General features: G+C 34.3%; 1 protein-coding gene across 1 annotated transcript; it reads right to left on the bottom strand.

Annotated features, from left to right (window-relative positions):
- Window positions 1-71: 71 nt before the first annotated feature.
- Window positions 72-5,282, bottom strand: LOC130827904 (uncharacterized). The gene is made up of 6 exons (XM_057693801.1): window positions 4,612-5,282; window positions 2,005-2,057; window positions 1,470-1,557; window positions 1,301-1,399; window positions 539-666; window positions 72-430 (listed from the first exon to the last, which is right to left on the bottom strand). The coding sequence occupies exons 1-6, from the start codon at window positions 5,212-5,214 to the stop codon at window positions 400-402; spliced, it is 1,002 nt and encodes a 333-aa protein (XP_057549784.1). The 5' UTR covers window positions 5,215-5,282; the 3' UTR covers window positions 72-399.
- Window positions 5,283-15,538: the final 10,256 nt, after the last annotated feature.

Genomic DNA, 15,538 nt, shown 5'->3' with positions numbered 1-15,538 from the left:
TGTGGAACTTATTGAACCTTGCTAAAAACCTTCAATGCACAGCTCATGCAACAAGGGATATTACATGACAATTCTAGAAATTAGTATAGGCTAGCCATATATAAAAATGCACAATGGCAATATGTATCACAATCGCATTTACGAAACCTATCGATTTAATCATCGAAATGAAACACAATTTATCGATAATCATGTAATTATCATCCGCTACGCTGAAATCCTTGTAAGCAAACTGTAAATCAGATAAAACTCTACACTCTAAATTCCAAAAACTGTAGTCTGTAAGTGTAGACGCTTGCTTCAGAGCTTGGGTACCAGCCCTACGATAAATGTGTCGGTTGGGTGATTCTGATCACCGTTGTTAGCGAGAAGGAAAGAGGGGTATGAGCAAGATCGTCCTCAACACGATTTAAGTTTCGAATATTTTTTCCTGTAAATTTTCAAGTAATATCGTGTTAGAAGGAATAGGGATCCATATTTTACTATCATTGCAAGAAGAATTACTCTCGTTTACGACATTTGAAGCGAAGAATTGTACCAGAACGTATCCGTTTTCTCTTGTGCTAGAAAATCCTCAAACGATATGCGATTCTGTTCATTGTCTGGATTTTCCATCAACTCACTGGACTTGGCTTTCAACTCCATGCAAGCCCCAAGTTCAACCATCTGAAATTAGAAAAGACAATTTAATTCCCATCAATATTCAACCAGTATTGACCATCTCACTGTAAGACGAGTCCATATAATTAGCTCATTTTTGTAATTGATCATTTTAAAATTGTCAGGGATTACTTTAACACACTAAATATACATGAGCCAGCCAAATAGAGATGATTTCACCACGAGACCCGTCTCATTTATGAATATGTGCAACCCCCAGAAAATGCAACATAACACAACCAAGTGAAGGTGACCATAATATAAAGTTGAGATTTTCCTTGCTATATATTAATTAGTCGTAAGATTGTATTCGATGGACGGGGCACGAGTACATCTCAAATTATTGTACTAAGGGATTATACTAGAATGTTGCACGTGCCCTTACACTAAACTTTAAGTGTTCATATCCATGATCAACTGTCCAAGCCACAAATACGAGTTTACGGTAGCAAATTTTGGCATGGTAATGTGAATATCTATTCAGAGTTATGCTCAATACAAGCGGACCCCCTTTCAGAGATGTGGTCTATAAACTAGTAGCAAAACGCGGCAAACATAAGTCGTGTTTAATTTACTAAAAATACATTTAAGGCGTGCATGGTTAACAAGATGAAAAGAGATAAAGACGGACATTTAGTACCTTCTTGTAAGCGGGCGAGAGCTTAAGCTGATGTTGAAGCCAATTATAAACAAATGCATCCTCTTCTAATCGTTTCTGCTCAAGTTCTAGCTTGCATATCTGAAAAAAAAAATGCGTCAATAAGCATCTGAGTGAAAACATGCTGCATCGAATATATTACACCACCAACCTGCTGTCGATATCGGTCGAATGAAGATCTATCAGCCTTGAGTAATAAAGCTTTGGTTATTGTAAATTTACGTTTGATACACTCGGACCTGCACCCGTGAAGACATGTCAAGTTGCAAATAGTTTTACGGAGACTAGCATGGAGTTAGAAGACCGGCAATTTTTTGTAAACAGGCGGAATTTCATAGAAGTCTAGAAAGAACTACACACTGCACACTAGTGTAACATAATTCGCTTTTTAAATTCGCGATTTGCTCAAAATGACCCTAAAACAGCCCAAAAGTGAGCATAATTCGCTTTTTCGATTCATGATTGGCAAGGAAATTAGCGAATCATGTGACAGTGCTACGCACTTTACAAACTACGAGTTGACAAAAAATTCATGGGTTAAGGGTGGGCTAAGAGGGATCATAATCCGACAAGAAAACTTAAGAACCAGTAATATCAACGTATCATCAAGAATATTTCGAGAAAAACTTATCGAGAAGATGACTAGTCCACATTTAACATTCGTAAGAACAAATCATTAATCTTACTTCTGCTGTAGCCCGTTCTTAGCTTCAACCAGGCAGTTAACAAACTGGCCAACCTGCAATACAGGAGAACAAGATGAATTATAATGGTGAACAGTTTTTCTAATCAATACTATTCTTTCATGTTAACTCACATTTAAGTTAATGAAACCCGATTTCAGTATTAGCTCCAACTGTGAGTGTGCTGTTACGACTAATTAACTAGACAGTCCCCATCCCAGATATAGGAGGGAGATTGTGGTAGGTGATTGGGAACGGTGCAAAACTGTGGCACATCAACAAAAGACAACGGACCCTATTACTGTGGATAAACTGATAAGTAAAGATTACAACTTTCAAAATCCCATTGTTTCGGAGTAAAGTAAATGTCATAAGTTAATCACTAGACGAGAGATGTCAAAAGCTACAGAAGACAAAAGTTTATTCAATCACAAAATAAGTAGAGAGAACAAGAAGATTGCTGAGATAGCCAGGCAAAATAAATAAGCAATTATTTGACACAAACGGTCGAGCAACACGTGCATGGTCACAATTATAAAGTAAACGCATACAGTGATATGCTTCCACCCATTTAGAACTAGAATGGTATTTTTCGGCAACAAAGTGAGAGTGAAGCACATTAAAATGAGACATTTGAAAAACCTTAAAAACTCTCTTTACAACATACACTTTACGCAAAATAGGGAGAAGGGAAAACAAGATGCACATTCACTTCGTCAATGAATTTGCCTACGTAACGTATCTTCCTAAATTTAGTAGCATGGGAGGAGAAATCCAAACAGTTTCCAATGCGTGGGCATTGTCTATCAAATTTTGCAATATGAAAGTGATGAATAATTAATACTAAAAGGGAAAAAATAAGGAATATCAACTAACCAAGAAATCATGTAGAAGACCTGAAATGGAAATGGAAATCTTAGAAGCAATTGTTTTGTCCCACAACGCGTTACTTTATTAGAAAAGATCATACAAAAAATCTACGTAATCAAAGCTTGAGCCTATAATAGGATATGTTTAGTTCAAGTAACATTAAATATTTATGATGCTAGATGGTGTTATTCATTTCATCAAGTGTTGGAGCCCTCAACAGCACAATTTATGTCAAGCTTTGATTTGTATAATTAACCTTAGTTAAGTAGCCAACTAGGTAGATGTTCTTTTCTTTTTGCAAACTTTACAAGAGTAGCAAATAGAATTGGTTCTTTGTGTAACAAGCATTGTATCAAACACATTGGACTTCAATTTTCTACCCAATAAAAGTTTCACCTAAGTCGCTAATATAGCGGCAAAGCTACGAAATTCACTGAGTAAGAACTCACAACCATAACATTAAAGCAACTCATAATTTAGAAAGCCGACTGTAATCTTAGTTTGATGAGGCCAAATATTTTAGGTCGTTGGTTTCGGATTATAATGGAGTGTATTAAAATGGTTTATTAAATTATGCACACTTCTTAATTATGAAGATATGTTTGCTACAAAAAGTTCAATCAATAACAACCTCTTTGTTATCACTTATCACTAGCATAGTAGGCTTCCACATGCCATTACTCCAACTCTCCAAGCCCCTCAATCAAAGCCCTAAAGTAAGACTAATCCTTGAAAGCTATTTTTATAAAAACATTAACAATATGTATATCCAATCTCAATCCAACCAACCACAAAATGTAATCTCAAGCTCTCAAAACAGCAACTTGAAGCACCACAACTCCTTTTATATTCACATTTCTAAACAATTACAAAACAACTAACCAGAATGATCAAGTGGATACAAAATCAACCACACAATATATATCACTTAAATAAACTCAAAGGCTCAATCTAAATGTAAAAATGCATTCCCTTGTCGTCATTGATCATAGTCATCATACTCGATTCATAGTGAAAAAACTATCTCACATCATATCATATCTGCCATGTCATATTCATTTCCAAATCTATCGAGCTCGCATCGATATATAGACATTTTAGGCTAGTTCAATGGATAATTTCAGCCGGTATTTGGCAGGCCCATTATCACACATACCATGATCGCGACAAAATCCGCAATTTTACACTATATACTCAAACAACAACAATGCTAAAGCCTTAATCGCAAAAGATTGTGATCGGCTCTATGAACTTACAGATCAATTTCAGTAGTAGTCCACTTGAATTCTTCTTTTCCATCTTGATTTTCAACCGTCAACTATCATACTCATGCTATTACTCCTACTAACGGTTCGTTTGGTACTCAGCATTAAATTGTGGAAATTATAATGAAAATAGGCGTAATTTTAGTGGGAAATCTCTTTAACAAGTTTAATGATCATACTTGTTTACTTCAATCAACAAATTGCATTACCATTGGACATGTAAGATTTGATGATAATGAAAAATTGTGAAAAAAAAAAAATTTTTATGATCAATTTTCCATTCCCATGGGAGTAACACATTTCATACAAATTTACACCACAAATAATTCTCAATTAGTAGTATTTAGTACCAAAAACCAAAAATGTCCATATGGGCACTTCATATGCATTAAGGAAATACAATTATGTAAATCTTAAACAATAAGTCAAAATTTACCAAAATGAAACATCATAAACAGAATAAAGAGTGCAAAACCTGAGCAAATGTGAGTTCTTTGGATTCATGAGACTTAACCAATTGATCATACTGTTGTTTGATCTTCCTCTGAGCAGCACTAGAAGATGATGTAAATGGGTACAAACACACTAATTTTTCATTACTCTCTCTATTTTCCTCAACATTAACCAAATTCTTCTTCCCTTTCCTTGTATTCTTCTTATTTTTCTTCCCTTCCCTAATCTCATCCTCCCCATCAGAACAACCCGAATGAGACCCAGTATCAACCGGAGAAAATAGAGTAACCCATTCATTAGAAATGGATGGTGAAACCTCCAAAAGGAGTGATTGAGACAATTGGGTTGAATTCAATTGATTTGAATTCTGGGTTTTATTTGAAATACTTGAAAGAGATTGTTTAAGGCTTGAAATGGAGGTTTGAGATTGTGGGTCATGTTGTTCTATTTCTACCCTTTTGTTGAGACGTTTTAAGATTAAGAGAAGGAAAAGAGTGACTGAAAGGAGAAAGAATGAAAGAAGTAAAGAGAGTAAGGAGAGTGTAGGGAATGGTGGATTCTTTGAAGAGGTTGAACAAAATGGAGGACATGAAAACGAAGAACAACTATCAGAAGAAGCCGCCATTGATAATCTCTATTATTCCAGACTTTGGAGAAGATATCAGTTGCAAGAAAATTTGCTTTCTGTAATTCTGTCTGTAAGAAAAATAAATTAAAAATAACCTTTTAAATGTCTCACTAGCAGGGATGGCAAATTGGCAATAGGTCGGACTCGACTCGAATTATACATACTACGACTTTGCTTCGAATTTTAGTCGAATTTTTTTTTTCAGTCCACCTCCACTCGGAGTCGGATTATGCATACTCCAAGTTTGCCCCGACTCGAACTCTCGGACCTCCAACGGAGTCGGATTATTATCAAACTTTATCGTTGTGATATTGTACTAATGATTTAAAGCATACGAAGTTAACAAAATGTATTTTTCAAATACAATTTAACAAAAAAATATGTACTTTGAATTCAAGTTTAAGATGAGAAATATTCCTAATACTACAATTTAACAAAATATTCTCGCATTTTGATTTGGCGTATTTTATTTCTCTTGATCTGATTTGTCGTATTTTGATTGATTGATCTAAAAAAAATACCAAGTAGTTTTTCAAAATCGAAAATTACAATTAGTATTTGAGAGAGCTTGAATTAGTCACGTCTAGAGTTTTAAAGGAAACAAAATATTGGGTTAAAAGTCAAATTTAAAGTCGGATTTCCTTTAGGGTCGGAGTCGGATCGGAGTGTCGGATTTTTAATAAGGTCCAACTCCAAGCCGTCTCTAACTCGGATTCGGAACGTGAAGTCGGAGTTGGAGTCGGATAACCTTTTCCTCGAACTCGAATCGAATTATTTTCCTCGGATCGAGTCGGACTAGGGTCGGATTTGGACTGAATTGCCATCCCTACTCAGTAGACTTGGTAATACTCTTTTAATTTTCCCGATCTTTAAACATCGCCATCCTTTTCATTTTATCACCACCTCCTAATGAAATTACAAATTTACCCCTAAAATTTAAAAAATTACGAATTTGCAACTAGACTTAAAATTTCCTAAATATACTCCAATCTCACTAAACAACTCCTTTATCACACTCAAAAAACAAAATTACAACATAAAATTTTTGGAGCAAAAATTAAGAAATTCAATCCGCAAACAATTAATCGAGGTAATTTTTATTCGAATCGTATTATTTTAAATTTCTTTTAATAAATTAAGGAAGTCGCAATAAAACCGCGATTGGCTCGCGGTTTTTTTTGCGACTTCCGTATTTTTTGTTTTATTTTGTGCGACTGAGCCGCGGTCCAGCCGCGGTTTTCCTGCGACTGAACCGTGATTGGCTCGCGGTTTTCCTGCGACTTCCTTATTTTTTTATTTTTTTTTAATTTTTTTCCTTTTTTTATGAATTATTATTATTATTATTATTATTATTATTATTATTATTGTTGTTGTTGTTGTTGTTATTATTATTATTATTATTATTATTATAATAATAATAATAATAATAATAATAATTATTATTATTATTATTATTATTATTATTATTATTATAATAATAATAATAATAATAATAATTATTATTATTATTATTATTATTGTGATTGTTATTATTATTATTATTAGATTTTTATTTTTGTTTTAATTATTATATTTAATTTATTTTTTTAAATATATTTATTTTATTATTTTATTATTTTATTATTATTATTATTATTATTATTATTATTATTATTATTATTATTATTATTATTATTATTATTATTATTATTAACTTTTTAATATTCTTTTGAATATTATTTTTATTATTTTTGTTGGTGATGTTGTTGTTGTTGTTATTGTTATTGTTAGTAAAATTTTCTTTAATTTTATTTTTAAATATTGTTTTTGTTATTAGTGTTATGATTATTATTATTGTTTGTGTTATTATTGTTATGATTATTATTAATGTTATTATTTTTGTTAATATTGTTATTATTATTATGATTATTGTCAATTTAGAAAATTAATTACAATAATATTAATAATAATAATTATTATATTTGTTGATAATGATTAGTTAAATATTGTTGTTGCTAATTAATTATTGTCTTTTGTTCATATGGTTAATTTAACGTAACGTTTGATTATGTTTATTTATTAATAATAGTTCATTAAATTACTAAAAATTGTACTCCCTCCGTTCCTATTTGTTCTTCCTATTTGGGTATTTCACAAAGATTAAGAAAAAGAGAATCTTTGGTGGTAGTGGGTATTATTTTAATTATATAATAGTGGAAAGTAATGATTGTATTAGAAATATGAGGTTGTAGTGGGTATTATTTTAATTAAATAGTAGTGTGAAGTAATGATTGTATTGGAAGTATGAGAGAGAAAATAATTATAAATAAAAGAAAATGGGTACATTAAAAGAAAATGGGGATTTTAAGGGGTAAAAGTGAGATAAAAACTTTCTAAAAATAGAAAGTATTCTAAAGTGGAAGAACTTTTGAAACTACCCGTTATAGTAATGTGGAAGATCAAAAAGGAACGGAGGGAGTAGTAAATGGCTGGTAATCAAGGAAAAGGAAAGGGTTTTTTTGGACACTTGTTGAGCGGTAATAGTTCTAGGCCTACCCTTATCAGAGGGGACCCTCATGAGAGGGGGGTAACGGGTTCTGCTAGGAGGGCTAGGCAGGAAGAGGCTGCCAGACACAGTGAGGCCCAACGGTCGAGTACGATGAACCAAGTGCGTACTCCTTTTGATGACCAGGCTAGCAGCCTCCAGAGTAGTTGGGGGGTTTCTAGTGATGATGATGATGCTGATAATGTGAGTACCTAGGCGATGTTGTTCGCCTAGTGGACTGGACTGTTGTCCGGGGGTTCGACGGGAGATTCGCACGTTCCGACCCTAGTTCTTCAGGCGCATCTGAGCGCACCGAACGTAGTCTCGTCAATAATGAGCCGCCACGGGGGAGCAGGCGCTCACAGTCCGCTGGAACGGACTGGTTAGTCACATCGCCCCAGCCCGGGGGGCCCACAGATACGCGCCTGATACCCAGCTATGGCGGGCATATAGCTAAACTTATTTTTGACGGTTCTGAGCGTATGCCTCCGGTTCTAGAATGTCGTAGTAGGAAGAGGCCGCTGGAGGCGATCATCGGATTGCGGGATATGACCGATGCTTTGTACGATGTTCTACCTGCTACTCACCTCGGCCTTCTACCGTACAATATGCACCAGCACATCGACTGTGCTTTGATATCGGCCTTCGTGGAGAGGTGGCAGCCGGATACGAACACCTTCCACATGCCATGGGGGAGATGATGATTATGTTGCACAACGTGCAACGCATATTGGGCATTGGTATTGAAGGTTCTCTACCGGCTGAGCCTTCTGAGGGGGAGTGGCAGGTCGGTATTACCAATCTGTTTGGGGAGCCCATGCCCGAGCTACGGCGAAAAGGGATATTCACCAGCGGCTGCGTCAACGTTGTTGAAGTGATACAGCTGTGTCATGTGTCCCAGGCCATGGATACCCAGTCGACAGCCTACTACATGGCTATTGTTCGCTCTACTCTGCTGGCGGATAAGACCAGAACCGGCATGCGACCTCACCCGATACTTGCTGTGAACGTCGATCAGGATGAGATCGCCTGGGGAGCGGTGACCATGGCCTACATGTATCGGCAGCTGGGAATGGCATCTAGGGCTAGTTACAAGACCATTGCGGTTTGCCTGACATTGCTCCAGACATGGATCTACGAGTACTTTCCCGCCTTCCGTCCTCATCCTTGCCGAGTAGATGTGCCTAATAAGACTAGGGCGGAGATGTGGTCCACGCCCAAGCTAGGTCATGAGATCAATAGGCTGAGGGACTGCCGTAGTATACTGGACTCCATGACGGAAACTCAGGTATTGTACATCACATCACACTTTCTTATGCATGTTATTTTAATTTTAGATTATTTTTATATGTTAACTTGGCTTGTATGTAGGTGGAATGGACTCCGTACATGACTACTCCAAGGGCATTGCTGAATGAGCACCCACGCACCACCTTCATTGGGGGTATCACTTGCTTTGATATCATCGAGGTGTATTTGCCGGAGAGGACAGTGCGACAGGTCGGCTTTGTGCAGGCTATTCCCCCCCCTTCTCTGAGACCAGCCAAGGCTGTACGACCGGCACACGGTACCTACTCCGTGACCTTTGCTTCTCCGCTTGTGTATTTGGAGGCATGCAGTAGGTTTCCCTATATTGCCCGCCTTGGTGATCAGGCACTTCGTCGGGCATCTGTTCCATCAGAGGCTGATCCTAGTTACGTTGACTGGTTCAGAGTGTGCTCCCACCCAGCTGAAAGCAGATTGGAATACGTAAGCTTTTTGAATTTATTGGTTTTCTATTATGTCGTTATGTTATTTAGATGCTGTTTAATATCTTATTCACACCCTTTTTCCTTTTTTTTTTTCAGTTTTTGAATTAATGGCCGAGTCGAGTCGCTCCATTGGCGAGACTGCCTCCTGTTGCGGAAATGTACCCCCGGGAAAGACATGCTTTAGATGTATACCTTAATGATGTTAAAGATTTATTCGCCGAATGGCAAGCTTTTAAGGGGCATGACCCTTCATAGTCTGTATTTAAACTAATTTACATTAATGCATTTATTTATTTACATCAACGCTTTTTACATTAAATTTAATTCATGTTTACATCAATGCTTTTATTAATTCATGTTTACATCAATGCTTTTATTAATTTACAGCATTACTATACACAATGAATTTCATCTACAATTTCTATAATAATTACGTACACAATAGTATAACTATGTACTATCTACAAATTGAATCCCATCTACAATTTCTATACTAAAACTGATAATGATTTACACATCATGTTACACTATGGACTATCTAAATTTACAGCATCTTCAGCGGTGTTATTACGTTGTGGTTGTCGTGGCCCGCATAGTTTATTCCAGAGCATAATCCTACTAGTAAAATTTGTTTCTATATGTTTGGAAAAATTGTCAACTGCTTCTCTCCAACGTTGATGGACTGGCGGCAGTGAGGATGAATCGTCGTTCATTAATAGTTGAACAAAATGATTTTCATTCGACCAACATATATGTATAACTTTATTTACACTATGCACGCCCGGTGCTTTCCTTAACGGAAGAACCAAACAGTTGTACAGCGGATTACCGTCAGCAGAACCATAATAAGCAATGCCAATGTTAAGAAACGTTGCTGCAGAGTACAATGCCATCGGTGCATCCATCCAGTGAATATAAGGAGCAGTCCATTGCCGTGTGAACCAATTCTGAATATAGCATAGTCTAACAACTCCTGGGATAGATACAAACTTAGGTATTGGTCTCTGTTCATTTGCATTTCCATACACATAGCACGTCTTAAAAGAGGCCATGCCTCCTCGCCTTCCAACTTTGTGGCGGCAATAACTCTAAATCCACAGTTACCATCACCTAACACATCAATCCAATCAAACAAGTAAGGAGGAAGAATATACGGGATGTGATTAGGCTATGAAAACTGTGAAAAATCACGACCTACTGGATCATCTGCAATTATAGAAAATAAGGTTAGTAAGATTAAGCTGTAACAAACTAATTTAAATAACGGAATGGAAAGTCATGTACCGGATAAGTTGAAACTAAACTTAATTCCAACTGAGGATTGCGTTTCTCGACCACTAGATCTACCACTAGATCTCCCCCGGGATGAAGATCTAGACCCTCGACCACGAGAAGATGATCTGCTACATTCAAATGCGCTTTTATTTCTTCTCAGGGTTTTGCTTGTGGTTGGTCTTCTCTTTCTAGGTGGACTTGCGTAAGGCTCAGGTATATCGGCTCCATCAGGGTGTAGTTCATACTCAAGTACCTGAGGCAAGCGTCGTACAAATGCGTGATCAGATTTTAAGACTTCATTGACCAGAGATTGAAAGTACTCTTTTTCATCGGCGTTCGCGTATCGTACTCTTTCGTTGGTGTCATCTCCTACCTCTGTGTACGTCAAAGTACTCCAGAATGGATGAATGTCATCCAAATACAAAGCACCATGTGAACCGATGGACGTATATAAATAACAAGCACACGACAATTCATGGGTGTGTTGAAGTACACAACCACATTTGTTAAGTACATAATCACCCAAATCTAACATACGGTTATGCTCAAGCCGCAGCTGCTCCAAGGCATAAATAGATTCGTGACGATATAAAGGTCTAAAGAAATGTTGTCGCAACGACCTTGCTACAGAATTTATGGATTTCTGTAACGCGTGTCGGATCTTGGCTTGCTGGTTTGTAATCTATGCGTATGCCCTTTTGAACAGGGTATCAAATGAGCTATTACCGCTACCATGATAATACTTGAAAGACGAGTGTTGGCTTTCAACTCTGCTGGTAATCTGGTTACCCATGTGTAAACATTCATTCGTCCACGCACGCACAAATTTCTCTCTAAGTGGAATCCATGTTCCAGCCAAATACCGAACGACCTTTTTGTTCCTAACCGACCACGTAGTCACGATCGATTGCCATCTCTGTTCAAATTCGTCGATTGTAGAGCTTTCAACCAAGGGGTTCCATCTACTTTTCCTGAATACCTACCCTTGTTGATTTCTTTTCCCGCCACACAACTTGTCCAACATGTTCTCAACGTCGTTTGCAATATGCTAAATGCATAAGAAATGCCGCACATCTACATTAAACACAACATTGAACGTAATTAAGACATATTCAATAGATAGAATGACAATAATTAATCAACAAAACCTTTTTACCTGGGAAGACGTCATGAATAGCTGCAGATAAACCTTCGTCTGGATCGGCTATAATGACGCTAGGAGTCTGAGCTGTGCCGAAAATATCTCTCAATCCCTGCAACACTCACGAATACTACACAACCGCCTCATCTCGCATCAAACAGAACGCAACCAAGAAGTTGTGATTGGTTGGCGTTATTCCGATCACTTCACACAGTGGCCACTTTTGTTTGTTTGTTTTGTACGTTGTATTTATCAACACAACATACGGCCACGTACGTATCGTTTGGATAGAGGTAAGATTTGCAACTAATAATCTGCTCAATTCCCCTTCGCTATCTAAGTCTGTCCAAATCACGTAATTAAGTTCTGTGACCATATAAAGACATTGGCCATATAAGTTCTGTGGCCAAGTCTCTCCTTATTGATTGCCTAACATTATATATCTGATTCATACTAGTAAAAAAACCAGAAAAATTTTCTCTAATAGAAGTCATGATAAAGGCCGGTTGCATGCCAGTTGCACTAAGTTGTCGTATGTGGTCCCGAATATCTACATTGATCCTATTTGCCCTTACATGACCATCTCTGTACACTAAGAGCGGGTGGTTATGTCTTCCTTTTTATGTCTTCCTTTTTCACCATGACACACCCTTACAGTTCAAGGTCTTTCTCCCGGTTTACGACTACTTGCTACAATAAAAAATTTACACCCACAACTTCTACTTTTAGAACCAGGTCGGGCAGCATTATCTAGATTATATAAATCACCTCTAATATTACCATAGCGGTGACATCTTAAATACACACTAACTCTAGAACGTCCTTCTTTTTGTTTATAAGAAGCACGTGTAAATTGAAAACCAATTGTTATTGCTATCGCATCGGCCCAACTATGTAATTCATCTAAGGAAACAAATTTCCTATTTGTAACAAATCTACCGGAGTAATCTACGTTGTCTTCTAAGTTTTCAAAGTCCTGTAACTTTGAAATATGAAACAAACCATACATTAGGTCATTAAAAAATTATACATACAAACATTAATAATAAAAACATTCAGTAATAAATAAAAATTATAAATTACTTTAATAATTAATATTAAAATATAAGCAATACAAATTAATATTAATTAAAAATTATAACTCACTTAAATAATTAATATTAAAATAATAACAATACAAAAAATATAATAAAATAGTTGTAATAATAATAAAACAAATTAATATTAAATAATAAGAAAATAATAATAATAACATATAATTATAAATTATTTAAATAAATAATTACAAAATAATAGTAATGTTAATAATATAAATTACTTACATTAATAATAATAATAATAATAATAATAATAATAACAAAAATTTAATAATAATAATAATAATAATAATAATAATAATAATAATAATAATACTAAAAATATATAATAATAATAATAACAATAATAAAAAAATACAAATAATATTATTATTAATAATAATAATATTATAATAATATTAATAATAACATTAATAATAATAATTTAAATAATAAAGTAAATTAAATTAAAAAAAAAAACCAGTCACACGTTTTGTGCGACTGAACCGTGGTCTACTTGCCTAGTTTTTGCGACTTTTTTTTTAAAAAAAATACATCGATTCAAATCGATTAAAGTACGTACCGGATCCGATTCATAGTCGCTTTCGTTAGCCATAGTTAATCGATTCTAACTAACAGCTTGTTTAAAATCGAAGAACATTATTAGAGAGTTTTTAGAGAGATAGTACCGTGTTTGAATTCGTATATCCTACAAGGATGCCTCTGAAAATTCAATATATATAGAGTCGCGATAATAATGTTATTATGTGATAATAGTGTTATTAAGTGCGATTTACATTTGTTAAACAAGTTTTAAGTCCAAGTGAAATTCGTAATTTCATTAGGGGGATGGCGATGAATAATAATACCCTTTAATTTTTTACACTAATGCCTAAGTGAGACGATTTTATGATCGTCATCATCATTATCTTACCAAGTTGGTCAGTATATTCCGCTTATAGAACTATAATCAAGGTTTGGGAAAAGAAAAAAGCGGCAACTCATAGCTGCAGAAGAGAATACGGCCAAAGAGTCCCTCGACTCGGAACAGATCCAGTGAGACAATTTTATAGTGAGACTATTTTTATTGTGTTGAACAAACATACACTTACTATATTATAGTGATTACTTACAATTTTAAAGTGAGCCTTTTTATAGTCTTAGCGTGATAATCTTAAAGCGATCACTTATAATATAAGGTGATCAATTAGAAAATGAGGTAATTATTTGAACATGTTTCATTGTGAGATAGTCTCATATATTGCTGAAATTTTTAATAAAAAATTATCGTGATTAATATAAATTTTTGCTAATTTTCCTACAATAATATATTTGATTATTGTGAATAATAGGTGTTTTCTTAAAATAATACCAACTTTTGTTTAACCATAGATTACTTTTGTTTTTGTCAAATAGCCTATTATAAATAAAAGTTGTATTATTATTGTAGGGAGATCAGCGAAAGTTTATATTATTCACGGTAATTTTTCTTTTTATTAATCGACTAAACTACATAAATTTTGATCCGATTCAAACCTGATCGAATTTGATTTGAGGTCTTTATTTGTGTGCTATAATCTTTTTTTTTTTGCCCACTTTTATCTTTTGTGTTAATATTCAATAATTATGACATGTAAAATCGTTTTTGACTTAATATAGACTCAATATCATAGTAAAGTTTAATGAAAAATATTATATGATACTATTAAAATAAAATTTAACTCAATATTCAACTATTAAAATAAGAATAAACCTAATTTTTCTAAAAAAGAATATCCTTCATCAAATGAGAAACAACTTCAAAATATTCAATAAATAAATATCCTAAAATATTGATAACACAAAAAAAAAAAACTAAAAACCTACATTGCAAGATGTAAATATCAATTTAAGGAGAATTTTTTTCGTCAATACCATTCTAAGAGATAATATTTTCCTTTCTCTTCCCAAGTCATGCTTACTCATCTGCAATATATGTAAGAAATACGCAAAGAAAACTCTTTAACTCGGAAAAATTGAGTAATTTCAACTTCATTTTATAAAATAATAATTTATATTAAAACTTTAGAAATACCTTAAAATTTTAAAAATTTTATATAATTATATATCACATAGTCAGATAACTTCCAAAATAATACTTAATCAATAAATCACTCATTAAACACAGGTAAACGTTTTCTTTTAGGTCCAATTTTGTGATCACTATTTTTGAATCTATGCGACTGTTATTTGTTTGTACTCCTTGTGTTTTCATTTGAGATTCTCATTTGTGTTTTACACAATTTTCAAGGCATAAGTTCCAGACATAATATTTAAAAATTCTTTTCGTAAAAAATATAAAAGGGATATAATAAAATTCTATACGTCGAAACGAATTTAATAAAGTCTCACATGAATATATGTCACTGGTAAATATCAATGAAAAATCATATACAAGTTTCTCTCTACTAAGGAACTAAGAAAATATCTTTTTGATAATTATTGGGTAAACTAAAGAAAGATAAGGATTAAGTAAAAATCAAATTTAGAACATTGTCGGAAGAAATCATTATTT

Source organism: Amaranthus tricolor, chromosome 11 (genome assembly GCF_026212465.1).
Source record: "Amaranthus tricolor cultivar Red isolate AtriRed21 chromosome 11, ASM2621246v1, whole genome shotgun sequence".
Classification (NCBI taxonomy): domain Eukaryota; kingdom Viridiplantae; phylum Streptophyta; class Magnoliopsida; order Caryophyllales; family Amaranthaceae; genus Amaranthus; species Amaranthus tricolor.
This window is presented reverse-complemented; position numbering and strand designations above follow the sequence as displayed.

Coding starts and splice junctions, on each gene's coding strand:
- LOC130827904 (XM_057693801.1), bottom strand. CDS start 5,214: ATGGCGGCTTCTTCTGATAGTTGTTCTTCGTTTTCATGTCCTCCATTT. Junction 2,058..4,611: donor AAGAACTCACATTTGCTCAG/GTTTTGCACTCT, acceptor CCTGTATTGCAG/GTTGGCCAGTTTGTTAACTG. Junction 667..1,300: donor TCTCGCCCGCTTACAAGAAG/GTACTAAATGTC, acceptor TTCTAATTTCAG/ATGGTTGAACTTGGGGCTTG.